General features: G+C 35.5%; 1 protein-coding gene across 14 annotated transcripts in view; it reads right to left on the bottom strand.

Moving 5' to 3' along the window:
* NF1 (neurofibromin 1) overlaps positions 1–27,508 on the bottom strand; it is a 265,468-nt gene that overhangs the window by 94,875 nt on the left and 143,085 nt on the right. For 10 of the 14 annotated variants that reach the window (XM_044939527.1, XM_044939531.1, XM_025281027.2 and 7 more), the window contains 7 exons: positions 25,816–25,878; positions 21,673–21,756; positions 21,052–21,210; positions 20,457–20,554; positions 19,056–19,202; positions 16,674–16,820; positions 12,032–12,142 (listed from right to left, as the gene is read on the bottom strand). In XM_044939527.1, the coding sequence (XP_044795462.1) occupies positions 12,032–12,142; positions 16,674–16,820; positions 19,056–19,202; positions 20,457–20,554; positions 21,052–21,210; positions 21,673–21,756; positions 25,816–25,878 (809 nt within the window). The remainder of the gene's footprint in view (positions 1–12,031; positions 12,143–16,673; positions 16,821–19,055; positions 19,203–20,456; positions 20,555–21,051; positions 21,211–21,672; positions 21,757–25,815; positions 25,879–27,508) is intronic. The other 4 variants (XM_044939526.1, XM_025281030.2, XM_044939529.1 and 1 more) reach the window with 2 other exon arrangements.

Genomic DNA, 27,508 nt, shown 5'->3' with positions numbered 1-27,508 from the left:
GATTATTTCCTTTCAAGGCTTATATATTTACACTAAAAGAGGTGAGCCACAGTTGATTAAAAATATAACTGTTTTCATAGCAATAGATGGACTGCAGCCACTAATTGCTTCTTTTTAAGTACTATCAAGTCATAACTACCAAATTATTCACTATGTATCAATCACTACATCCTCTTTGTCGAGTAAACCAAAGCCTTGTTTCCTAACACCCAAGGCCACTATACTTCTATAAACTAAGGATCACAGAAAACAAAACCACTTGAGAAATCTCCTGGCTCAATTCAGGACTCCAACTCTAATCACTATTATTAAATCAAGTCTTTTTCCTTTAAACTATAGTCATGTGTATCCATAATTAAAATTGGAAATTAGCCTTAACACTATCACTGAATGACACACTTATGTAATATTTATATTATATTGTCAGCAGCCTAGATTAGAGTGCAGCAAACTAGTGTCCAATAACATGCTACTTGCAGCCTGTTTCTGTATGACCTGCAAGGTAAGAATGGTTCTTTTTGGTTAAAAAACCAAACTCAAAACAAAACAAAAACAAGAAAAAAAGAAAAGCTTTATGTGGCTTTTCTAAAGCCTAAAATATTTACTACCTGGTCTTTTGATAAATAAGCTTGCTAACCTCCACTTGGATAACTGATAAAGCTACCCACTCAGTCTGTAAGATAAGGATCAGTTCAATTCAGTTGCTCAGTCGTGTCTGACTCTTTGTGACCCCATGGACTGCAGCACACCAGGCTTCCCTGTCCATCACCAACTCCCAGAGCTTGCTCAAACCCATGTCCATTGAGTCGGTGATGCCATCCAACCATCTCATCTTCTGTTGCCCCTTTTCTTCCTCCCTTCAATCTTTCCTAGTATCAGGGTCTTTTTCAATGAGTCAGTTCTTCACATCAGGTGGCCAAAGGACTGGAGTTTCAGCTTCAGCATCAGTCCTTCCAATGAATATTCAGGACTGATTTCCTTTTGGATGGACTGGTTTGATCTCCTTGCAGTCCAAGGGACTCTCAAGAGTCTTCTCCAACACCACAGTTCAAAAACATCAATTCTTTGGTGCTCAGCTTTCTTTATATAGTCCAACTCCCACATCCATACATGACTACTGGAAAAACCATAATTTGACTAGATGGACTTTTGTCGGCAAAGTAATGTCTCTGTTTTTTAATATGCTATATAGGTTGGTCATAGCTTTTCTTCCAAGGAACAAGCGTCTTTTAATTTCGTGGCTGCAGTTACCATCTGCAGTGATTTTGGAGCCCAAGAAAATAAAGTCTGTCACTGTGTCCATTGTTTCCCCACCTATTTGCCATGAAGTGATGGAACTGGATGCCATGATCTTCATTTTCTGAATGTTGGGTTTTAAGCCAGCTTTTATTACTCTCCTCTTTCACTTTCATCAAGAGGATCTTTAGTTCTTCGCTTTCTGCCCTAAGGGTGATGTCATTGTGTATCTGAGGTTATTGATATTTCTCCTGGCAATCTTGATTTCAGTTTGTGCTTCATCCAGCCTGGCATTTCTCATAATGTACTCTGCATATAAGTTAAATAAGCAGGGTGACAATATACAGCCTTGATGTACTTCTTTCCCGATTTGGAACCAGTCTGTTGTTCTATGTCTGGTTCTAACTGTTGCTTCTTGACCTGTATACAGATTTCTCAGGAGGCAGTTAAGGTGGTCTGGTATTCCCATCTTTTTAAAAATTTTCCACAGTCCGTTGTGATCCACACAGTCAAAGGATAAAGCACAACAACGTAAGGATAAAGTACAACAATTTTTTTGAAGCAGAATCAACAAGACTTAGTGATTAATCAGATGCATGCGGTTACAAAAAGGCTGAAATGAAGACTGATGTTTAGCTTTCTATTTAATAAAGAGAAGGAGGGAATATTGGGAGACAGACACTTCTCCAAACATGTATTTTGCAACTAAAGAGAAATGTGCTCTTTTTCTTATATGATTCCTACAGTGAAGAGACTGATATTCTACTGTAGAAGTACTTACGTACAATTCTAAGATACTCACATTTAAGTCTAACATAACAATAGTCTGTTTTTGCACATGTGGATATACACTTTCTCAGGAAGCTTCCAAATATCTTTTTGAAACATAACTGTCCACAATGAAAAGTCACTTGCTACTACACGGTATTGGGGGAAAAAAAGAAACAAGCAGCCCAAAATGGAGTCACTTGTGTTAAAATTAAGACTTAATACCAAATCTAACTGCAGTTACAACCTTCTCCAGGAATGTAATCCTAACCAGTGGAATCTTCTGGTCAGTACCAATGAGATAATCATTTGCATCCCCCAAAAGGAAGATGAGATAATCTGCCACACAGACAGATGCTTTTCATCCCCCATGTAAGTTACTTAAGCTTGAAATAATTTTTTATGATTTCCTTGTCTTGCCTTTAAAAATGTTCTCTTTCCATAATCCTCTGGAGCTCCTCTCTATTAGACAGGATGCTGTCCAATTCATAAACTGTTCAATAAAACCAATTAGATCTTTAAAATTTACTTGGTTTAATTTCTGTTACTTTACATAGGTAAAGGATGTGAATGCACTTTTTTTTTTTTCCCTTTTTTTTTTAAATTTTATTTTATTTTTAAACTTTACATAACTGTATTAGATTTGCCAAATATCAAAATGAATCCGCCACAGGTATACATGTGTTCCCCATCCTGAACCCTCCTCCCTCCTCCCTCCCCATTCCATCCCTCTGGGTCATCCCAGTGCACCAGCACCAAGCATGCAGTATCGTGCATCGAACCTGGACTGGCAACTCATCATACATGATATTTTACATGTTTCAATGCCATTCTCCCAACTCTTCCCACCCTCTCCCTCTCCCACAGAGTCCATAAGACTGTTCTATACATCAGTGTCTCTTTTGCTGTCTCGTACAGAGGGTTATTGTTACCATCTTTCTAAATTCCATATATATGCGTTAGTATACTGTATTGGTGTTTTTCTTTCTGGCTTACTGCACTCTGTATAATAGGCTCCAGTTTCATCCACCTCATTAGAACTGATTCAAATGTATTCTTTTTAATGGCTGAATAATACTCCATTGTGTATATGTACCAGACACGAGTACCCCAATGTTCATCGCAGCACTGTTTATAATAGCCAGGACATGGAAGCAACCTAGATGTCCATCAGCAGATGAATGGATAAGAAAGCTGTGAATGCACTTTTGACCTACATCATACAAGTAAGAAATCCTCTCAAAAGAGAAACCAGAAAGTGGAGAGGGGACTTAAACTCAGGCCTCTAAGTTGCAAATTTATGTTTATGGTGCAGGGAAAGCTGTAAATGACCAAATGTCTAAAATAATAGACATATCAGCCTCCCCCATGAAGAAACAAAGATGAGATATTTCAATAAATCCCAGTGTTTGTTGTACACTACTCTGTACAAGTACTCACTGGGCCAGAAGGTACAAAGAAGAGGTTGTACCTGATCACAAGGAAGCCAGAGGATACAATAGAGTAAAAAGAGTCTGATACATGCGCTAGACACACCAAGTCCTAAAATGTCTGATTTGGAAGTATAGAATTAAGAAAGGCTCACATAAAAAGGGCTTCCCTGGTGGCTCAGAGGGTCAAGCACCCTGCAATGCAGGAGACCTGGGTTTGATCCCTGGGTCAGGAAGATCCCCTGGATAAGGAAATGGCAACCCACTCCAGTACTCTTGCCTGGAAAATCCCATGGACAGAGAAGCCTGGTAGACTACCGTCCATGGGATCACAAAGAATTGGACATGACTGAGAGACTTCTCTTTACATAAAATGATGCTGCCATCAGAGTTAGACACTGAAGGAAGAATGGAATTTTGAATGAGGAAGAAATACTCTGGGCAGATGGGAGAGACTGCACAAAGATAAAGAAGCAGGGGTATTTAAAGGCATGAATAATGGCAAATGATTTCTTTTGGGGGGGGAGCATTTAAGTGCTGCAGAGTTCAGAAATTTTAATTGTACTTAATTATCATCAAAGACTTGGGCAGCTTAAGATCAATAAGAAGAAAATAAGAAATCAAAGGTAATGATGCAGTTAATTTGAGAAAGATATATCTGTGTATAAGATTAGGAAAAGAAAAAAATGTTGAATTTAAAATTTTAAGTAAGTTGAGATTGAGGCGTTTGAAGCATCAATAAAAATTTACATGTGCATTATCTTAGTGCTCTGATTTATAATATCTACTCTGGTTGCTAAGAGGCTTTTTATGTTTACTTCTTAGGTCTGATCATACAAACTTTCAATTTAATAGAGGTCTGTACCTAATATAAATAAGATTTATACTCTTTATACTATACTCTATATACCTAATATAAATGATTTAGCAAGCACTGGTTCTATAATTTATTCAGGAGGAAAAAGAAACCTTCACAGCAAAGTAAAACAAGACAGAAACATGTACTGACTTGTACTTCTGCCATTTATGAAGCAATTTCCTTGTATGTCAACACAATTGTTCACAGCCCTGCAATTTTTAAAAAGAGCCAGCTAATGTGATGAAAACATTAGCACAAAACAACCCAACTTCCCTGTGTGCCCCTCATTAAGGAAAAGCAGTGACCAAAAGATGAAATTCCTTTGAAGAATTTATTCCATGTGCTTCAATGTGAGCTATTTAATGTACTAAAACAAAACTCTGCAAACTCAATATGAAAAGTAGCACTTTGACATGCAATTCTTTTCTATTTAGTTTTAAATGAATAAAGTTTAACCTCTTTTCTAATAGAATAATTATTTACTAGAACTCTAGAACCTCTAGAAAGCTATATTCTTGAATTATTTTGAAAACTTCCAATATAATCCTAGCCAAAAACTACCCTCTAAACATATATACAATATATTTTAAGAAAAAAAATCTGTCTCTAATATACTTACTCAGTTTTAAGTCATGATAATCACAGTAGGCAAAGAGTATATTCCTGTAGTTAGTTCAATCCAATGAAGACATTCGCTAATGCAAAACATGGGTAAAAGGAATAACAAAGTGGTATTCACAGGGTTCTTTATGTAAGTGACTAGATTTTAGAAAGACTTTATTTGCATTTCTCCATCTCTGCCACAGTCTGTTTGCACCCGTTTGGAAAGCACTCAATAGGTCATTTCCAAAACGCAAATACCAGGTCAAGTTTATAACACGTGACTTACTCACTAATTCTATTTAAACAGCACACAGTGAGTAAGAAATTAGATTCCCCATAGGACACTGGAGAAAGCCTGAAGCCTTTAAAGAAAAAAAACATCAAAAGGTAATATTAAATTGAAATTTTCTCAGTTACACATTAGAACCAAATGTAAATTTAGCATATATTAGATTTCAAAGTTTGAGCTTTAAGTTAAAAAAAAAAAAGAACAGTTAACTATGTTCAACATGGGCTAGCTGCTTTTTCTCAATCATGGCAAACCATTAGATTTGAAGACAGGATAAAAAAAAATTAGCCTTACTTTAAAAACAGTTTACTAGTAAACTTTTTGTATATGTCTATAGTATGTCTTCATAGTCCCCATCTACTAATGAACACTAGACTAAGACTCAGACTCAAGTTCTAGTTCTGGTCATTTTCAGATATGCATCCTCAGGCAAATTATGCCCTTTGTCTGAGCCCATCTGTAAAATCAAAGAGTTGATACTGATCATTTCTGAATTTCCTTTTATATTAAAAACTATCTGTTAAACCAAGGTTGGCATTTTCCTGGTACTGAGATAAGGTTTTCTTCATTCCCTCTTCCCTCCTCACCATCACTTTTAAAAATGTAAGTTCTTATATTTGTTTATGATCCAAGTGTTAGATTAATTTTCTATATTATTTTGAAACAGGAAAATGATATTCAAGTCATTATTCACTTTGCTCCTACTGTTTGCTGATGTCACTTTGGGGATAACCAAAGCAATACCAAAGGATACCAGCCTAAGTTCTAAGACAACCACAAATTCCAACACAACTCCAAAGCTCCAAACATCTCTGGATCCCAAGGCAACTTCCAATCCCAAGGCAACAAAGAATACGGAACTGACCTCAACGATAGCCACAACCATGAATACAGAAAGTGTAGCCACAACCATGAATACAGAAAGTGTAGCCACAACCATGAATACAGAAAGTGTAGCCACAACCAAGAATGTGAAAAGTGCAGCCACAACCATGAGTAAAAAAAGTACAGCCACAACCAAGATGATGAAAAGTGCAGCCACAACCAAGAAGATGAAAAGTGCAGCCACAACCAAGATGATGAAAAGTGCAGCCACAACCAAGATGATGAAAAGTGCAGCCACAACCAAGAAGATGAAAAGTGCAGCCACAACCAAGAAGATGAAAAGTGCAGCCACAACCAAGAAGATGAAAAGTGCAGCCACAACCAAGAAGATGAAAAGTGTAGCCACAACCAAGAAGATGAAAAGTGCAGCCACAACCAAGATGATGAAAAGTGCAGCCACAACCAAGAAGATGAAAAGTGCAGCCACAACCATGAGCACAAGAAGTGTAGCCACAACCAAGAATATGGAAAATGGTGGCACCAAATTGAATACAATGGCCAGCACTCATGTTCTTTTCTATGTCATATTTTTGTTGTTTTTTGTACACTTAGGCTGAAGTGGACTTGGACTGTCTGCATTGTTATCTCAGTTCATTATATCTGCTGAACGGCAACAAGCACACTAGGAAAATCAAATTTATTTCAACTTACTTCTGAGTAAATTATTATCATCCTAGTTTAATTTGGTTGTTTGCAAATTTTAATTGTGTAAGTTTAATCATAACCTTAATATGATGGCTTCCTTCCTTATAAATGCTAAAAAAGGCAAAATACTCTGTTTGCCTTTTAAATGTTTGCAAAACTGAGTTGCAACTTGGGGTTTTACATTAAAGGTGTAAGAGAAGAAATTATGTTGGTGACATTTAACCAAAGTATACTTCTGTGTGGGTGTGCGTGCATGCGTGGGTGTGTGTGTGTGTGTGTGTCTGTGTGAAAAGGACAGGGGATTGCGGATAGGGGTTGAGGATGGCATGTGTTATTCTGCATTTATTTTTTATTAAATAGACAAAAGGATAAACTATAGTGCTCTACAAAACAATACACCTGTCACCATATTCCATAAATGTGTAATAGTAATATGTTGTTACAATAAAAAAGATTCCAATTCTGCTAACATTTGGAGTACAGACTACAGCTGCTCCAATGACAAAGTTATCTTACTCTGTATACACTTCTGTCTTTTACTGCAAAGGGTCATTTGTCAATTTGATGCCTAGAATTCAGAATTCTTCCTTACAGAAATATACCCCATAAGTACTGGTAAGATTTTCATGCTGGTCTACAAAGATTTATTTAAGCTAAAAACCTAGTACTTGACAGTGATAATAACCATGTATGAACAGCTCTGATTCTTACTAGTTGTGCCACCTTGAGCTTAATTCCCAACCCAGTGAAACTCGCAAACAAACTGGTAATAAACATACTTCAAATGAATCACTTGGGGTATTTGTTAGATAGATTAGGCTCTACCCTGAAATTTTGATTTAGCAGCCCATGTAGGGCCTGGAGATACATGTTTGTTTGATAGCTAGATTTGTGAATGACTAACAGTGTCTCTAAATTTCAGTTTATAAGTCAGTCAGTCATTGGCAGTAATAATACCTCAGCAGGTTATTTTAAGGGTTAAATGAAAAAGTATATAATATGCATGGTTTGCCTAAGGCAGAGAAAGCACTCAGTAAATTTTAGCCGTTATCATTATTATTACTAACACCTAAAAAGCAATTGCCAGGTATCACAATATACCTAAGAGGAAAACTCTTCATTGCACTTTTAGGTTTTATAGTTTTAATTATTCTGACAAAAATAATATGCGTTCCTGGCAACAAGTCAAACAACAGAGATATATAATAGGAATTCTGTAGCTGACCCTCTGCGTGCTCCAGTCATGCTCCTGAGAACACCACTGTGAAGAGTTTGGCGTGCACGTTCACAGGCCTGTCAGTCTGCGCATATCACATGCCTGTGCACACACACCCGTGTTCCTCCTCATCATGCACGATAAATGTCGAGGGCCATCTTTCTGGATATTTGAAAAGCTGCATTAGAGGACTTTCTGTTACTTTTGCCAGCTCAGAACCCACTTTTCCTCATTCTGATATTGGCAGTCCGATTTCCCTTTGGGAAACCCTGCTCCTGTGCCCTCCCCTCACACCTTTCAGTTGATGCAGTTTAAGCTGCCTTCACCAGTGAGCTCCAGGGATGGGCGTATGACTCAGACCTAGATAAACCAAGAAATTCTATCCCCCTTGCCATAGCAAATGCCTCAGGAATTGGCAGGTGACTCGGGCCAATAAGACTAGTACTTTTGCTGTTATTACTGGGAAAGAAGCATTTTTCACTGGGTTGTTAAGCTGGGAGAACACAAATCACCACTGGGCATAGCTTAGGAAGAGCTGCCTGGGAATAAAATCAACACAAAGAAAGTAGAGTCAAGACACAGAGAAGACACATGTTCTCCAGATGGCATTGTTCAAAGCCCTACATACAGTCATGCAAGAAGCCAGTCCATCTCCTGATCTCCTTGGGTACATCTACCAATTGATACGCTTTCTGGTTTACACAAGTGTAAATTTCATTTCTGTTACATGTAACAAGCAAAAACAACACAAAACACAAAAACACATTAACACATTATTCCATAATACAGATGTATCATTATTTATTCAACAGTTTCCTTTTGATACAAAGCTATATATTATATATATATATATAAAATATATATTTGCCACTATAAATAATACTGCAACAACGGACATGAACTTGGGCAAACTCTGGGAGATGATGAGGGACAGGGAGGCCTGATGTACTGCAGTCCATGGGGTTGTGAAGAGTCAGACATGACTGGGTGGCTGAACAGCAACAAAAACTGTCCTTGTATTTATGGGACTTTATTACAGGTCAGGTTCAAAGGTATACAGGAGAGAATAGAAGGAAAAGACTAAAAACTAAATTAGGTCAAAATTACGAAGCAACCATCATGCCTGACTTGACATGAATCTGGACTTTATTCAGAAACTGAATGGTGCTACTTAACAAACAGAGACAGGATTAGATTTGAACTGGAACTGCCTCTAGAAGCAATGGTAAGATGACCTGGAAGTAGTTATGTGGGGTTTAGGGAGTAGGAGAATAATTCTGCATTAGTACAGGTTAAAGCTAATAAGAGAGTCTCAGTAATGGCAGTGGGGGGAAATGAATTCAAAAGACATTTCCAAAGTACCTAAAATTAAGCCATTAAGAACCAATTAAAAAAATAAAACACATACCTTAGGACATCCCCCGATAAATGAATAGCACTAGGAGGTTATTTCAAATCACATGACTACTGGGCTAGGAGAAGTACATGACTTAGGGCAGCCAGGAATCCACTGGCTGGCCAGGACATAGCATTAAGGGTTTTGCCAAACAGGTATCTGTAGCTGAACCATGTTCTCTTTGTGGAATTTGAACTGTGAAGTACTGAGGTAATGAAGAACTGACTAGCTAGGGCTAATGCTGAAGAGATACAGAAAGAGGAAATCATGAGACACAGCTGAATGTGAAGCCAAGAAAGAGGCAACAAGTCAGTTCCAGGACTGACGGACACCTAAGTGCTGTCTGCACCTGCTCTAAGTCATGTTTTTTCTGAGGCCCACCTTCTTAAGAAAGTGAGAATGATTTCTCTGTAAAAACTGAGCCCTGACTAAAACAGCTTTACTGATTTGCCTAGATGACACAACTAAAATCAAGACATGGTGATTGATAATGAGGAGGATAAACAAAAGAGAGAAGAATTTTAAATGATTAGGGTTTCTAGAGTGAGAAGGGATGGTGATGCTATTGAGAAAGAGAATATGGTGCAAAGAGGAAGTTGATTTGAATATACACCAAATTAAGTTTTGGACATTTCAAGTCTAAAAGGTCTGTGGACTATCTGTAAGGAGGCTGGAATCCATAGTTCAAAAGACATAAGCTAATACGTGGTAGTTAGTCTAAGCCACAAAAACAAAGGAATATCAAAAAGTCAAACCTAAGTGTTCTCTGACAAAGTTCACTGAACAGAGACAAGGCCTTTACGACCTGCTCCTGCTCCTGTACTCCTCCACAGTAGAGTGGGTCGCTCTACCCTGAGTGATCATGTGCTCAACCGTCCTGACCTGAGGCTTCACACCAGGTGACAATGAAGCCAGGAGGCACTCTCCTACGTCTAAATAAGAGACTGAAATGTAGACTGAAGTTGGCAGAGTCACACCCCAAAACAAACAAACAAAAAAGAAAACCTTAAACATACTCTGTATGCTTATAGAACTTTATAGGTCACAAAATACTTTATGGGAGAGGTAGGCAGGATAGTTTTTCTAAGCAACTCCCCTTCTTTAACATATGAAGAAACAGAGTCATTAAAACTAACTTGTCTAAGAAGCAGCAGAGCTGGGAACCCTCAGCACACTCAAGTCACTCTATTACATGGGTCTCTAGGAAATCCCACTGATTCAATCTCACAGGTGTCTGCATCAGGCCCAAGCTACTTTCCTTTGGCCTTGTATAGTATACAGACCACCACAGAGAAGGAATATAATCTTACACTCTGATCCTGGAGGAAAAAACCAGCTTTAAGGTTTTCCAGAAATCTTTGAAACTTGTAAACTAACAAGAATTTAAAGGGGGAGGAGGACACATGTCTACCTACCTCTCTCACCAATGTTTCACTTTTAATTACTTAGACAAAATAGGGAAAATCAAAATACACTGGTGGTATTAAAGATTGGGATTGGTATACAAGGATGGTTCATCTCAACTGCAAAAGATAATTAAAATCCTAGGCAATTGAGAAACAGCATCTGAGGTGAAAGTTGGAAAGAAGACTTATGGGAAGGTGAAGAGACGTTCCTCAGAACTGCTGGAGAGGAAGGCTAAGGATAAATGCAAGTTTCTATGCCCTCTTGATTCCCTAACACACAGTTCTTGGGATTTCTTGGTTTAACGTTGTCTGCATTATCCCATTAAATCAGTTTCCCGCCTCCCACCTTCCATTTATCACTCCACTGCCACTCCTCCCTAACCTCCACTTATTTCTTATACACTGCCAAATTTTTTTGCCATTCATGATCATTAAAAGTCTACTGATGTAATTCTTCAATTTATATTAAATTCAGGAAACTCAGAAAGATTAATTCCTACAGCCTAGTGGAATAGCAGAACTAAGAGAAAACATAGCCCCTGAGATTCCAAAGCCAGTGGTCTATTATATAACATTGTCCCTAAGGTTCAATTACCAAAAGTTTATATCAATAAACTAAATGGGAAAGAAGGAAAACTGACCAAATAATACTACAGACAAGTTCTCCAATGGCACGCAGAATAAACCAAGAAAGAAAAGAGAATGGCAGGGAAAGCAACGTGAGCATTAGACCTATTGTGAAGGAGGAGCATTTCAAGAAAGGCTTCCTGGGAATTAGCTTTGGCTGAAGACAGCACAAATAAATACAATCAATTTTTCAGGCTGTCACTTGTGCCATATCTTTATAGACACTTCCCACAGCGTCTCTGAATTATTCGTTAAATCACCCTGATGTTGCCTTACCAGGCCTATTATTAAAAGCTCTCAGATTCTTCAAATTTTATTTCCATTACAAAAAGGTTTCTCAGTATCATGTTGCAGATACTATTTAAACAGAATACACCAGAAAACAAAAGACTGTGATATTTTTTTTGACTCTTTGTAATTAATTCGCTGTAGGTGGCATAAAAAATGATGTAATACAGGGAAGCAAATATGAAACAGGTACTATGAACAGCAATTTATAATAGATGGAGCACCATTTGGGGACAAGATGGCTGTTTACTAGCTACATTCTCCCAGGAAAACTTGTCTCCAACTCTGGTAAAGTCAAACAGGAAAAACCAAACTTGCTGTCTCGCTACATTTTCTACCATTTTAAAAACTCTGGTAAGAGAAACTAAAACAGTGTTTCTTACCTCCGTGCAACATAATAAAATATAGGATTCCCAGCTTTGGAAGTCCCAGCTTGGTAGAAAATACTTAATGTTTTCAAAGCCTTGAACTCTTCTTTTTCATGTACTTGATGCCTGAAAGAAAAAAGAGGACAGTAACTCACAGACTTTATATTGTTCATTGATATTTACAAAAGTCTACAACTGGAACAATGATAAAATATACAAAATGGCAAAATATCTTAAAAGCAACATACTTTCTGAAGGGCAATGTGGTAACAAGCACTAAAAGTTTCAAGGAGCTATTATTTGAACCTCGGACTGCAAGGAGAATCAAACCAGTCCATCCTAAAGGAAATCAGTCCTGAATATTCATTGGAAGGACTGATGCTGAAGCTGAAGCTCCAATACTTTGGCCACCTGATGTGAAGAACTGACTCATTTGAAAAGACCCTGATGCTGGCAAAGATTGAAGGCGGAAGGAGAAGGGGACGACAGAGGATGAGATGGTGGAATGGCATCATTGACTCAATGAACATGAGTTTGAGTAAACTCCAGGAGTTGGTGATGGACAGGGAGGCCTGGCGTGCTGCAGTCCATGGGGTTGCAGAGTCTGATATGACTGAGTGGCTGAACTGATTATTTGAACCATTAGGATAACATTAAGAAAACTACTGGACAGGGATATTAATCATAGAATTGCTTTTAACCATTTTTCTTTCTAGACAGAAGTTTTTGAATTTTATTGATTTGTTTAAGAGTTCAGTTTATGAAGCTTTCCTTACCCTGGTTTACTGATTTTGAATGAGTGAGAAAGGTCCATATGTTCTTCTTTATGGGAGTTTATCCTCACGAATGGTGTATCTTTTTACAGATGGTTACTTACTGGTACAGTTGTACCAATACAATTTATTAAAAGGCCATTCTAATCTCCCTGATTCTGAGTATCACTTTTATACTTCAGTTCAGTTCAGTCGCTCAGTTGTGTCTCTTTGCGACGCCATGAACCGCAGCATGCCAGGCTTCCCTGTCTATCACCAACTCCCGGAGTCCACCGAAACCCATGTCTATTGAGTCGGTGATGCCATCCAACCATCTCATCCTCTGTCATCCCCTTCTCCTCCTGCCCTCAATCTTTCCCAGCATCAGGGTCTTTTCAAATGAGTCAGCTCTTCGCATCAGGTGGCCAAAGTATTGGAGTTTCAGCTTCAACATCAGTCCTGCCAATGAACACCCAGGACTGATCTCCTTTAGGATGGACTGGTTGGATCTCTTTGCAGTCCAAGGGACTCTCAAGAATCTTCTCCAACACCACAGTTCAAAAGCATCAATTCATTGGCACTCACTCAGCTTTCTTTATAGTCCAACTCTCACATCTATACATGACCACTGGGAAAACCATAGCCTTGACTAGACAGACCTTTGTGGGCCAAGTAATGTCTCTGCTTTTCAATATGCTGTCTAGGCTGGTCTTAACCTTCCTTCCAAGGAGTAAGCGTCTTTTAATTTCATGGCTGCAATCACCATCTGCAGTGATTTTGGAGCCCCCCAAAATAAAATCTGACACTGTTTCCACTGTTTCCCCATCTATTTGCCATGAAGTGATGGGACCAGATGCCATGATCTTAGTTTTCTGAATGTTGAGTTTTAAGCCAACTTTTTCACTCTCCTCTTTCACTTTCATCAAGAGGCTTTTTAGTTCCTCGTCACTTTCTGCCATAAGGGTGGTGTCATCTGCATATCTGAGGTTATTGACATTTCTCCTGGCAATCTTGATGCCAGCTTGTGCTTCCTCCAGCCCAGCGTTTCTCATGATGTACTCTGCATAGAAGTTAAATAAGCAGGGTGACAATATACAGCCTTGACGTACTCATTTTCCTATTTGGAACCAGTCTGTTGTTCCATGTCCAGTTCTAACTGTTGCTTCCTGACCTGCATACAGGTTTCTCAAGAGGCAGGTCAGGTGGTCTGGTATTCCCATCTCTTTCAGAATTTTCCACAGTTTATTGTGATCCACACAGTCAAAGCCTTTGGCATAGTCAATAAAGCAGAAATAGATGTTTTTCTGGAATTCTCTTGCTTTTTTGATGATCCAGCGGATGTTGGCAATTTGATCTTTGGTTTCTCTGCCTTTTCTAAACCCAGCTTGAACATCTGGAAGTTCATAGTTCACGTATTGCTGAGGCCTGGCTTGGAGAATATTAAGCATCACTTTACTAGCGTGTGAGATGAGTGCAATTGTGTGGTAGTTGGAGCATTCTTTGGCATTGCCTTTCTTTGGGATTGGAATGAAAACTGACCTTTTCCAATCCTGTGGCCACTGCTGAATTCCAAATTTGCTGGCATATTGAGTGCAGCACTTTCACAGCATCATCTTTCAGGATTTGAAATAGCTCAACTGGAATTCCACCATCTCCACTAGCTTTGTTTGTAGTGATGCTTCCTATACTTTTATATACTTCCTATACTTTTATACTTATACACTTATATATATTTAAATACACTTAAAAAAAGGCATGGTTTAATTATTATATATTCTGTTCAACACAGCGTGTGTCTTTAACCTGAAGATTTATGTCATTTACCAGCCCTGGAAAATTCTCATCTGTTGTCTCTTCAAATATTACCTCTTCACTACTCTTTAAGCTCTATTTATTAGATATGTTGGAACTTCTCATTCTATAACCTCCATCTCTTAAACTCTTTCATATTTTCCATTTCTTTATCTCTGTGTGTAACAGTCCATGGAATTCTTCAGGCCAGAATACTGGAATGGGTAACCTTTCCCCTCTCCAGGGGATCTTTCCAACCCAGGGACTGAACCCAGGTCTCCAGCATTGCAGGCATTTTCTTTACCAGCTGAGCCACAAGGGAAGCCCAAGAATACTAGAGTGGGCAGCCTATCCCTTCTCCAGTGGATCTTTCTGACCCAGGAATCTAACTGGGGTCTCCTGCATTGCAGGTGGATTCTTCACCAACTGAGCTATCAGGAAAGCCCACATACTAAATAATTTGCTCCAAAATTCTCTTCTAGCTATGTATGTGTTTAAAAATATTTCTTTTACCTAGTATTTCTATGTGTCTTGGGGGTGGGAGAAGAGGCTATATTACATCAGTTCATCATACTGCTGCTACCAAGTGAGCATTTGCTTAGTATCAATGGAGACAACATATAGCATTTCAGAAGGGAAACAGGTACACATATGTATGGATAAATGACTAGGAGGCTATCTGCCAAATGTTAACTGAATTATCTCTAACAGGTGAAATAACTGAAAATTTTTTCCTTTTTAGATTTCTGTGTTTTGACTAATTTAACAATTATTAGTTTTCTAGTTGACAACATTATAAAGCTACTTCCATTTTTTAAAAGAAAAATGAGTCTCAGGGAGCATCAGTGGAAACTTAGAACAAAAATATTATTTAATGCTTATGAAACACTTTATATATACACCAGATATTGTTCTAAGTATCTTACACATATTATATCATTTAGTGTTCAAAAGCACAGAGGATTGTTTTGTAGGAAGGTTAAAAGGACTAATGAAGTTTTCTTTGAAAAATGGAAAAATGGCAAGGACATCCTTAGCAATGCTGAATAAAACATAGTTTTATATGTTTATATAATTTTCAACTAAGTAACATGAAAATTTTGCATTGAAAATATTCCTTTAATAACGTAGGAATAAGTCAGACACGACTGAGCGACTGAACTGAACTGAACTGAAACATCTGTTACACAGGAAAATGTAACAGAACTAAAGATAACAACTAAGCTTGAAAAGAGATTGTTACATATTCCCACATTCTTTTAACAATATCAAAAAATTGGAGTCGTGTACAAAACTATCATCTGTATGTAATATGACTAATAACAGACACTCACAATCCATGGAACATTATATACAAATTGTTAATGTGACTTAAACTAGAATGTCATATTCTGTTCTTTCCTTTCTGCTTCTGGCACATACTATGAACAAAACACTTAACCCACACTCACTATGAAGTACTAAGTGACTAAGTGTAAAGGTGTAAAGTACTATGAAAGGTACTTTAAAAGTCTAAAGAATTCTGCAAACTATCTTCACTGTAACAACACAGGGATGAATGCCTAAGATGAGGATCCAAATCTCAATGAGATTCAAAACAAATGTCCACAGAAAGAAATTTTATAGCAGTATTACCATATTTCTGACCCTCAGTCTAAAAGTTGTATAATTAACTTCCAGGAGACTTCTGAAAATTTTTATTATGTGATAGAAAGAGTTCAGCACTTAGAACCAAAGGATCTATGACTTAGGATGGAATCTTAGGCAAATTACTCACTTTGAACTCTATTTTCCTTAATAATTATAATATGAAAATAATGTTGTCTACCTTCCTTTTAACTATTAAGTGCAAAAACAACTCAAAATAACATGACAGAGTACTATTCAACAAGATGTTATTATTTTTTACAAGAAAATCAACCACGAAACAAAGCATACTTCAACAATATATAAAGAGAAAAGTGGGACCCCAAAACATGGCAATGTGATTATGAAGTACATCTTTCCCAATAATCCTCTGTGAAATATACAAGCATATCTAACAAGTGGCCTGGAGGTAAAGCTTGCAGCTCAATGAAAAAGACAGAAATCATCGTGTCGAGGTGGTACTTTACCTAGTCATAAATTCCTCAAACTTCGAACTGGTAAGGTTAAGGCTGGACCAGTGTGTATCTGCCACAGGTTTGTGCTCTGGAGGACCCAGGTATGCAAGAAGTGTTGCCATCTTATCAAAAGGTCGTCTTCCAACAGCTTTGTGATCCCTAGATATAGGAAACTACTTAGGAAAAAAGTAGCAGTTCAAATATAGCAGAACACATTTTTTTTTTAATTGGAGTATAATTGCTTTATAATGTTGTGTTAGTTTCTGCTGTACAGCGGAGTCAATCAGCAGGATGTATACATATCCCTCTTGAACCTCCCCATTCCACCTGTGGAGGTCATCAGAGCACCGAGCTGAGCTCCCTGTGCCCTACAGGAGCTTCCCACTAGCTATTTTCCACACACAGGAGGGTATATAAAAACACGTTTAGATTGTCGTTGGCTGCTTTTCTTTTTACTGTCCAGTGGTGGTTCCTGCTCATTTGTAAATAGCACCCAAAAGACCTCAGGGGTTTTAAGTATAACTGAGACATCTTAGAAATAGGACCATTCCTCAAACTAAAAAATTTACATAAAATTTCATTACGTTCTAGTATTCTTAATCTATTACCATTAAATAGGCAACCAGTAAGTAAAAATAACATTCTGATCCACTTTTTCTCAGGATGAAAAGAACTCATTTGGAGAGACCACTGTTTAGGAAGTGGACATAGTGTCCCTGATATCAGATTTCTGCTTAACCAGGGTAAATATGAATTTTCAACAACTATTAAACATTTAAAACTAAAGATAACAAGATACTATTTCACAAACATCAAACTGACAAAAAAAAATTATGACGTTTGCTAGTGCCAATTTTGGTGAAGACATGTACACTGTACTCTCACACAGTACTGTCAAAGCATAAATCAGTATGTACACTATGAAAAATAAGGTGGCGATATCTAGCAAAGCTGAGGCTGTGTATACCCCAGAACTCAGCAATTATGCATTTGGGTAATTCACAAGGAGACAAATGTGAAGAATATTTATTACATTACCATTTAAAATAATGAAAAACAGGAAACCCTAAATATCCATCAATTAGGAAATATGAAAATAAACTGTGATATAGCCATTTGATAAAATACTAAGATAAGTTAAATAAATGATAAATCTCAAACAGAATATTATATGAAGAGACTATATTCAGTGTATCATTGCTATGAAGTTTTAAAACACACAAAACTGTTTTATATGTACCTATGTTATACCTGTACTTTCCTTTTTTTTGTCAGTTACACAAGAGAGAAGTTGTATCTTTTTCTCTCCCAGAAATAAAATGTTATAAAGATCTGAAGTAATTCAGCAAAATAAAAAGTGTTAAAACTAGGCAGTAGACATGGGTCTCTGTTATATTATAGTCAATACTTTTTTGTATGTTTGAAATGTGTCTTTTTAAAAAAAAATTTGAAAAAAAAACTAGTATTAAAGTACATGAATATGTACTTAAATCATATAAGTTTGTATTTTAAAAGATGCATATAAAAGACTGTTTGCATTTAAAAGTTCCACTTTAAGTGCCACACAGATGAAGCATCTCCCTCCTTATGGTCTTCTACTTTTCCTATGAATAAGCAAACCATTTTTATTGGAATTTAAAAATAATCTGGACTCATTTGACCTTTGTAAGAGAACTCATAGGTAAGAATCTGGGCCGCTATAAACATGTAACGATTATAGAAAGGACAGCAAATGATTCAGGCTACAAGAGACTTTAACTAAAAACAGCTAATGAAACAATTCCCAAATTAATAATTTTCAATTATTAAGTACTGCCTATGTAAAACTTCATTTGCATGTACTTCAGAGTATCACAAATGGGATTACTATAGAATTGCAATAGAATCGCAATGTTTCAATTATTAACTTCCTAAGAATTAAGCTGCTCTTTAAATTCAGATGCCAAGACTCACTTGACCTAGTAAATTTAAACTTCTCTGTGGCTTGTTGTAATATTATGTTTGCAAGCCAGAAAAAATCCAAAAGGCTAATTCGTGCTTTCTCAGTTTAATTTTTTGTTTCCTTGGCTGGATTCTTAGTTTCCCCATAAGGGATCAAACCCAGGCACCGGCAATGAAAGTGCATAGTCTTTCATAACCACTAGACTGCCAGCGAATTCCCTCTTAGCTTTAGTATTTTTTTAAAAAGTCTACAACACCTAGATATGTTTGTTGATCAATTAATATGACTTAAGTTTTTGCCTACATATTTTTAAAGGTCTACATTGCTTTTTAAAAATCATAATTCTTATTCTAAGAAGATACAAAGTAAAAGGCATTATTCATGACTAATAATTTTATCAACTTAAATTTAAAGTGAGAGTTTTTAATATTCCCATGACTGAGAAATCTTACCTGTTGCTGGAAAGATACTGGCCAATTTTCTCTTGATTATTCCATAGTAGACGATGTAAAGCAAGCACATTGCCATCGCTGATGAAGGAAAGACTATGATTTACAGCATCACTTGTAGGACAATCAGATGCTATATCAAGGAAAAACCTTCAAAAATGCAAAGTTATTAGAATTTCAAAAACCAGATATACTCATATCTATGTTTGAATTAAATTTATGTGAAGTAACTTTGTGAAATTACTGATATTACAAATATGGAGGTTTTATTCACACATGTAACTATAAACAAAACAAGAAGAGACAGGAGAAACTTGGTTTTCCATTTGATACCTGGCTTCAGCTTCAAAGTAGGCTCTGAAGTCAGACAACAAAATTTAGATAGATGAGAATCTATAGAGAAGCCAGTATTTTACAGATAAATAAATAGAGGCCCAGACAAGACAAAAGACCTCCCCAAAGTCATACAGCCTGTTAGGTCAAAGTCAGGATCAGAACCTTTGTTCTTTTAACTCTCTATAGGTAGTCAATCTTTCTGTGGATAGTCACAGAATGTGAATCCTATGCTGACATTCACTTTTTTTCCCAGTATGATTTATAGTCCGATAATATATCTTTTAAATTCCAATCAGAAAGAAGTTAGTATGAACTATGATGAAAAATTGGAAGAGTTGTAGAAGTATAGCTTAGACTGTAAGTCAAGTCAATTAGATTCACACTGTATGAAAAGTAGAATTCTTGATGTTAACTTACATTTACAGACACTTTCTCATAAGTTATCTCATTTGTGTCTCTAAAATCAACTCACAGTTAAGTATAGTATTAAACCTACTTTACCAAATCAACAACTCAGAGATAAAAAGAAGCAACTAGCTAGTTATGGGTACCAAGCAGAACTCAAGTTTTCTAAAATCATAAAAATTTCAACAGTTGTCCAGTTACTCATGAACAAAATAATCTTACGCAGTTGCTTTACTTGGTTTAAAGAGTAACTTTTTAGTTTACATACATTTCTAAATTAAAGTATCAAAAATATTCTAACATCAAAAAATTCTGATTAAACACTATAATGCATTATCTGTACCAGTTTGGTTTTAGTTCTTACTGAAAGAAATCTTTTTCCTTCTACCTGTCCTCCATCTTGTGGTAAACTCAAATCCTTTATTTTAGTAGCTATGTCAAACATCTCGCTTGGTTTCTAAATATGGAAATCACTACCGAATTACAAAGAATATCACTTTACTTTATTAATGTCTTTTATAGTGAAATAAGATTAACTATGTTCTTGACCTCAAGAGAAAAAAACCTACACAGGAGTTCCATCTAGATCAAGTACATGGACTTAAGTGAAACTGAAAGTATCTGATCCAAACAGAGCAATTGGCTAAGTAGCAGGCTGCTCACCTTCGTGCTGCATCAAAGTTGCTTTTCACAAAATCATTAAAAGGCCGCATATGCTCTTCTTTTGTGAAAAGGACATGATTGGCAATACTCTGAAGTATCTACACAATAAAATAAGGTTATAAAGGATCTGATTATTTATGAAATCTACACATCCATATAACTCTTAAAAGTATTAATTTTCTTACTGATACAATTTCTATTGGTGATTAAAATCAGTTACTCATCATTGTTTCTATGCTTTCCTAAACATAATTATATAAACACATATATATTTATATATATAAACAGACATGAAATTTTTAATGTATTTTTTAAAATCATATAGTATACATTTTGTTTCCCATTTCGGAATTCCCAAAATCATTACACAGAAAACCATCTTCAGAAGACATTTGCTAAAATATTTTCAAATGATGAGATGTTCCATCAGTATCAGCCTCATGAATTTCTTTATCATATAAAGAAATAAAACAAAAGCATGTAAGGGAAAACCACAGGGCATTTCAAAAATTAAGAGAGGGTACAGTGAATAAAAAAACTGAAAATTTATGGAACAGAAATTTTAAATAGTTATATTATCAAAATGATTCTTCACCTTCGACATTAACTTCAAGCCCCTTTCGATTCTAGGCGGTGGCTTTTTATCTAAAATCCCTGCTTCATATGGTGAGACAATGGCAGGATTGATAAATCTGAGAAACATGGCACTTCCTACTGCACCGATGCTGTTCTGAGGGAAACGCTGGCTAACCACCTAAAAACAAGGAATTGAGGATTGAGTACATGGTTTGAATTAAAACAAGAAAATGGGAAGACAGAGTTCAGAAGTCAAATTTTGCACATAAAATCTGAAGAGACTAGTCCTTGTAAACAATACATTTGTAATTTTTCCTACTCCCAAAACATCAGTAAACAAAAATTTATCCTCAATTCTTGCCCTCTATCATTTAAAATCACAATGAAGGTCTCTAAGGGGGGGGAAAAAAAGTCTCATAGATGAGTTCTGTAGAAGAGATCTGAAGAAAGATATTAATTTTATCATCATTGTTTATACTGCAGGTTTGTTGAGCAACAAAAGCAGAATAACTTTTCACACAAAAATTATCATATTTTACTAAGATTAAGAGACAGGAGATGTGGTCAACTCTTGTAAGGCAGAGCTAAGTTTTCAACAGCATACCACTGAATAATCCAATACCTAATAGTAAATACTTACATTTTGTTGTATACCCAGGTACAATTGAATTTCTTGAGCAAAATGCTTGCCATATACAAAATAAAACTTAGTTTTCTTAGATTCCTATCAAGAGAAAAAACTTACTTACAGCACCGTTATTGCCAGTTCTTTTTCTTCATCAGAATGCTTTATAATATAAGGACCTACTTATTATTTAAGCCATGGAGGAATGGGAATTCTTGGGGACTTAAAAGAAAAAAGGATCCCACCAGCCTAAAAGAGAGAATCCCCATGAATAACTCAATTTGTAATTCTGTCAAATAAAAAAAGTTAAAGATACAAGAAATGGTTGCCCACACTGAAAAATAATGTGAGCCCAACATTTCACATGGATTTATTTTCTTTTTATAAGATATTCCACTTTCAAGGTAAATTAGACTGGGAAAGTGCTATGAAGCCGGCTCAGCTCCCATCTCCCCTAGTAGGTCCTGTTTTAAAGTAACATATGAAAACTGTATTATTCTGAAATTCACTTTTTTTTTAAACAGATAACAAACATTTTACTTTTAAAGAACACTCATGTAACATCTAAACCGCTGCAACTATTCATGCTTAGCGTGGTTAACTGCTGCTTAAAGCAGTGCTGACTGACAACAAGGCCATAGTACACCAACTCAATGTTCTGGGATTCTGAGGATAAAACTGCATTTCAAAGGCTATTGCGGGGAAATGAGAAAATATGACTTAGGTGCAGAATCTCACAGAGCTCTAGTTTTCTTCACACTGCCTCAGTAAAGTAACACTTCTTTTCATGAATTCACACGGCTCATGAGTCCAGATTATAATTCTGGAAAAGAGTAAGAATTATTTCACTTCATTCTATTTTCTTCAGTGCTTCATGTGGTATACATTTAAAATGTGTTCTTGTTCACTGTCTAAAATCTCAAAATAATGTTCAATTATATTTGACAGGAAGTCAGTAAAATTAAGACTTTAGAGAATGATTTTCTAAGCTAAGAAAATCTTTGTAAGAGGTGATAGTAGGGGTGAGCTATAATTAACACATTCTCACCTTCCTGGTACTGCACAGCTCAGGAAGCGTTCTTGGTGTTACAGCACTCTGAGTGCTATGCTACTGCAAGAAGGACGACGACCTTACACTTCAGTCAGAGCAAACTGGGGAAGGTGGTTAAATACAGCAGCTTTAGCAGACTGGCTTTAACACCTAAATACTGTTTTATAGCTATTTTAGCTAAAATACAGTTTTAGAAACAGAATTAAGAAGAAAGTTCAAGTACTTTTACCACTGTTGTACTGTGTTTAACCTTCTAGGGAGTAGGAACAGAAAAAAATAATGTTTATTTTCGCACAGATAAAATTCTTCATCTAATTTCAGAATGCTCACAGACCACCACTGCTACTATTTTCTTCAGAACTCACAAATTTTAATCTTAAAACATAAAAAAACAGATCAACAAATCTAGAAATTTTTAAAGCCTTTCAGGAGTGAGCTAGCAAAAAGGAAAGGAATTAAAAACTGCTTTATATTTCATTGCAAAAGGGTTGTTTTAAAAGAATAGCTTATGTTCAGTTTAATCCATTAAAATCCTGAAAAGGTTTTTAAAAAGTGAAAGTCATGAGTTTGGTTTCCAAAGAACTGATTAATTATAAAATACTAACCTGCTGAGAAAGTGTCTCCAAAAAAAAAAAAAAAAAAAAAATCAATCACTTATATGCACATGGAGAACTCTTTTCAAATGCATTTTTAGAGTAGCTATTTACTGGCTTTTTCCAGGAAAGAAAAGTTTTTAAAGTGTGACTCACATTTATACCTGATGTTTACTCAATATTTACTCGATCTCAGAATTTAACAGGTGTCTGAGGGAATCATTTCCCAAAAGAAATATTGTAAAACTTATGAAAGGTACTACACCTTCACTATCTTCCCCATCTTCAAAAATCACTCATGTCAGAACTCAGAGTATTCACACTACAAGAACACACCTTATTTCACGTCATATAATTATGTATCTCATCAATGACAGTGTATTTTGGGAACTAAAATCTGATAAAACAATATCTATAAAAATGCTCAACAAGTTTTATGAATTAATTTATTAAAAAACTTCTTTTCCTGTCACCACTAATTAACATCAGTATAATTTTACCTCATAACATATACACACTCAAACTGTTTTTATTTTTAACCTGTAAAAATCTAATTTATATCCAAAAAACTTTCAGCATAAAAGGTCCAAGTAGAGCCAGTCTGTATGCAGAAGCGAATTATCAGTCAAATGGCCCTTTTACTTTCCCCCTACTCATAAAAGGCGAACCACAGGTTACAAATAAATGTAATCATACACTGTACATCAGCAAGAGGATCACAACCCATCCACCTTTAATTATCTAAGTGAGTTAGGTTAATAACTTCAAAGGAGATCTAATTATACAGTACATGTTTGAGTTTAATAAAGAGAATTATCTATGACTATACAGCTACATAATACAAGCCAGAACCTTCTCTATATATTTTAAATACTCTAATCCACGGTACATAGACCCCAAAAGAAAGTTAACTTGCTTTTAAAAAGATCATTAGATTCTGTTACGCCAACAACTCCATAAACCAACATTTTAGATTTATAATAACTACACAGTCTTCACACTTCAGAATGTGTTCTAAAATATCCACAAGGACCTCATATCTCTTGTGCTGAGAAATGCATTCCAAAACTTGGTGTTACCCAGAAACATTTTTTTGAAATCTTAAAATAACACTAGTAGAAAAAAACATTTCAAGGAACAACTGTAGATAAAATCTTAATAAATAAAGCAATGTTAGGAAGGCTAGAAAACATGCTCCAGAAACACAGAAAGCCTGAATTTTAATTTATGTAATATACTACAAAATGGCATTAGTAAACACCAAACAAGAGTGTTAGAAACAGTAAATTAATTTCAACAGTGATGGTGTATATTATGTTAAATCCACATACGCTGAGAATTAGAAGGCTGAAGCATTAGAAAGAAATGTTTTTATTAAGCAAGATGGCCATCCAATCCAATCCATTTGCTCACAGCTGACCAAATTTATGTAACATACCAAAAAAGAATCTCTTGAATGTACATAAAAGCATATGTCTCTAAATTTTAATTTAGTTCTGAATTTAAAACAGAAATTTACTGAAGGTAGAGCTCAGAAGAAAATGAAAGGTGAAACCAGATGAATACTATATACTAAATTTTACCTTTTAAAGTAAACTATCTATGTGACTCCTGCAGGTTTTCTTTACATCTTTCTCTAAATTCATTTGGATTATATGAACAAAGGTAATACTAAGCCTGATAAGGATCAGTCATACTGACAGATATTGGCACATTTTAAATGAATGCATGTTAATATTTTGGACAAATTTCATCCGCCAGAAGAAAATAATTATGACTACCATAATTTTCTTCCTTTTAAGTTAGGGCAAGTTTACAGAAGCAGGTAGTACATGCATATCATGTTTGCAAATGAGGTGTTTCTCTATAAATATAGACTCACTGCTTTTCTTTATTTCAAAAGTACTATATTCTCAGTCCCAATAGCTTATAAAGATTTTCTCTAAGGTAAAAGTGGTTTTGTTTCACCATAAGAATTTTTATAAGTTAAGAACAATTATCTAAATCCTGGCTGAGACTGTCCAGATAAAAATCTAAGTAAAAAATAAAATTTAGCTACTTTTAGTTAAGATTTAGAAAGTGACAGTTTCCTTCTATGTACTTCTAGCAATTAAGAAAAACTTTCATCTCTAGGAAAAGAAATCATTCACATTTCCTGCAAACAAGAAGCAAGAATGAAGAGAGTCAGCATTTCCTAAGGCCTTGAAATTAAGTTTCTTTTGCATTCATTTATAATTTTTAAAATAACAATAATAAAATTAGACCAGGGGTATCAAATGCACCAAATGCCCCCAAAATGCCTTTGGGATAAATCAAACCAAAGGAACACAGAGATGTTTCAATGTAACTTAATTCCAGGGTTAATTGAAATGAAAGCTATTTTGTGCCAGAATTAGTAGAATGATTTTACAGTGAAGGTCAAATAGGCTGAAGTGAAGATGTTCTTAACAAACAGCAAAAGATTTTTTGTTTTGCTTTGAAAGAAACAGCTAAAAAAAAGTTCTCCAAACTTACTGATTTTTTGTTTTCCTTTTTTTCTTTTACTGTAGCTTTATTCAGTAGGGAGTGGCAAGTTGCCTACAGAACAGAGATGAGCACAAACAAGTCACAGCACCAACTACATACAGCAACAAAAACAATGTTGGCTTGTACATAAAATTACACGATCAAAATGTAACACAAATGGAATCAACAAAAAATTAGAAATCAACTGAATTTTGAGGGACAAATTTTATTTCTGGATTTTAATCTTTATTATGTCTTTAAGCCAAAGCACTAAATAAATAGCAAGAAATGTTGAGACAATCATATCTACTATTTCTGGCTATAAATCGCAGAAAATTTCTCCTCAAATGAACTGAGGATATTTAATATTTACATTTCAGTTAATTCCTAGCTTTTGATGAATTTTATATGAAATTTTCATTACAAGTAGATCATACTCTAAAAATACTTCTATGTGTCTACGTAATTTTTCTTGATTTACATATATTTATATATACTTCTCTGTGTATCCTTCAATTGACTTAAAAGTTCTTTTTTCAATAGTTGATACTGAACTCATATTACTACTGATTAAAAAATAAACATTAAATGGCTAAATATAATAGAAAAATACACTTTAGAGATTCTGAGTTAAAAGTCTCTCTCTTTTAAGAAAGATTACTCTTAAAATTCCACTTAATTTTGTTTGCAGGCTGCTTCCTGAAAAAGTTCTAACCAGAGAAGGTTAAAAGCTCTGCAACATTTGGGAAAAGAATGTTATCAGCTCAACTAGAAATAAGCATTAATATCAAAGTGAAGAAACTGCAGAGAAAATCATAGAATAAAACTGTAAGCCTGCTTAAAATTTTTCACAGATTTGACCATTTATCAGAATGTCTCAAACAAAAAACCATCACCAAAAAGCCTCTCAAATCCAGAGACATATTGGTTTCAACTCTCAGAGTCACTTCTAGGCCAAGGAGCTCTATTAAAATTAAAAGATGGACACATACACACAGCTATATTTGAAATGGATAACCAACAAGGACCTACTATACAGCACATGGAACTCTGCTCATGTTCTGTGGCAGCCTGGATGGAAGGGGAGTTTAGGGGAGATGGATACATGTATACGTATGGCTGAGTCCCCTCATTGTTCACCAGAAACCATCATAACATTGTTAATCATTGTTAACAACAATTGTTTTCTCTCTCCCAATAAAAAATTAAAAGTTCAAAAAAATTACTTTTAAAATATTTTGAAAACAAACTAGAATTCTTCAATCTACCATACAAGGCATTTTATTCCAGGATTTCTGTAATTCAACACCATAACTTGAGATTAAAGTTAGTTTGATTTGTACATCCATCCATCCATTCATTCATCCAAGTAGTTACTGTGCACCTAATTGCTAGATACCATTCTAAGCACTGGAAGATAGCAAACAAGAAGACACAGTCCTTATCTCAAAGAGCTTTGATTCAAACTTTAGACTAAAAGCACTAGTAACCCAATTTATCACAAAAATGCAGTTTTATACACTTTTTGTTTTCAATCATGGTATACAACCATCAATTATAGCCTTAAAATTTTTCTGTAAACTACTTCTGTTTGGAGAAGCAGATTTGCCAGGAAAAGATGACATTTGTTTAGAATTATATTTAGCTCTTTCTCAGAATTCTCTCACTACAATTTAGGAGAATATCCACTCTGGGAATACTT

The sequence above is a fragment of the Bubalus bubalis genome, chromosome 3, assembly GCF_019923935.1.
Source record: "Bubalus bubalis isolate 160015118507 breed Murrah chromosome 3, NDDB_SH_1, whole genome shotgun sequence".
Taxonomy (NCBI): domain Eukaryota; kingdom Metazoa; phylum Chordata; class Mammalia; order Artiodactyla; family Bovidae; genus Bubalus; species Bubalus bubalis.
This window is presented reverse-complemented; position numbering and strand designations above follow the sequence as displayed.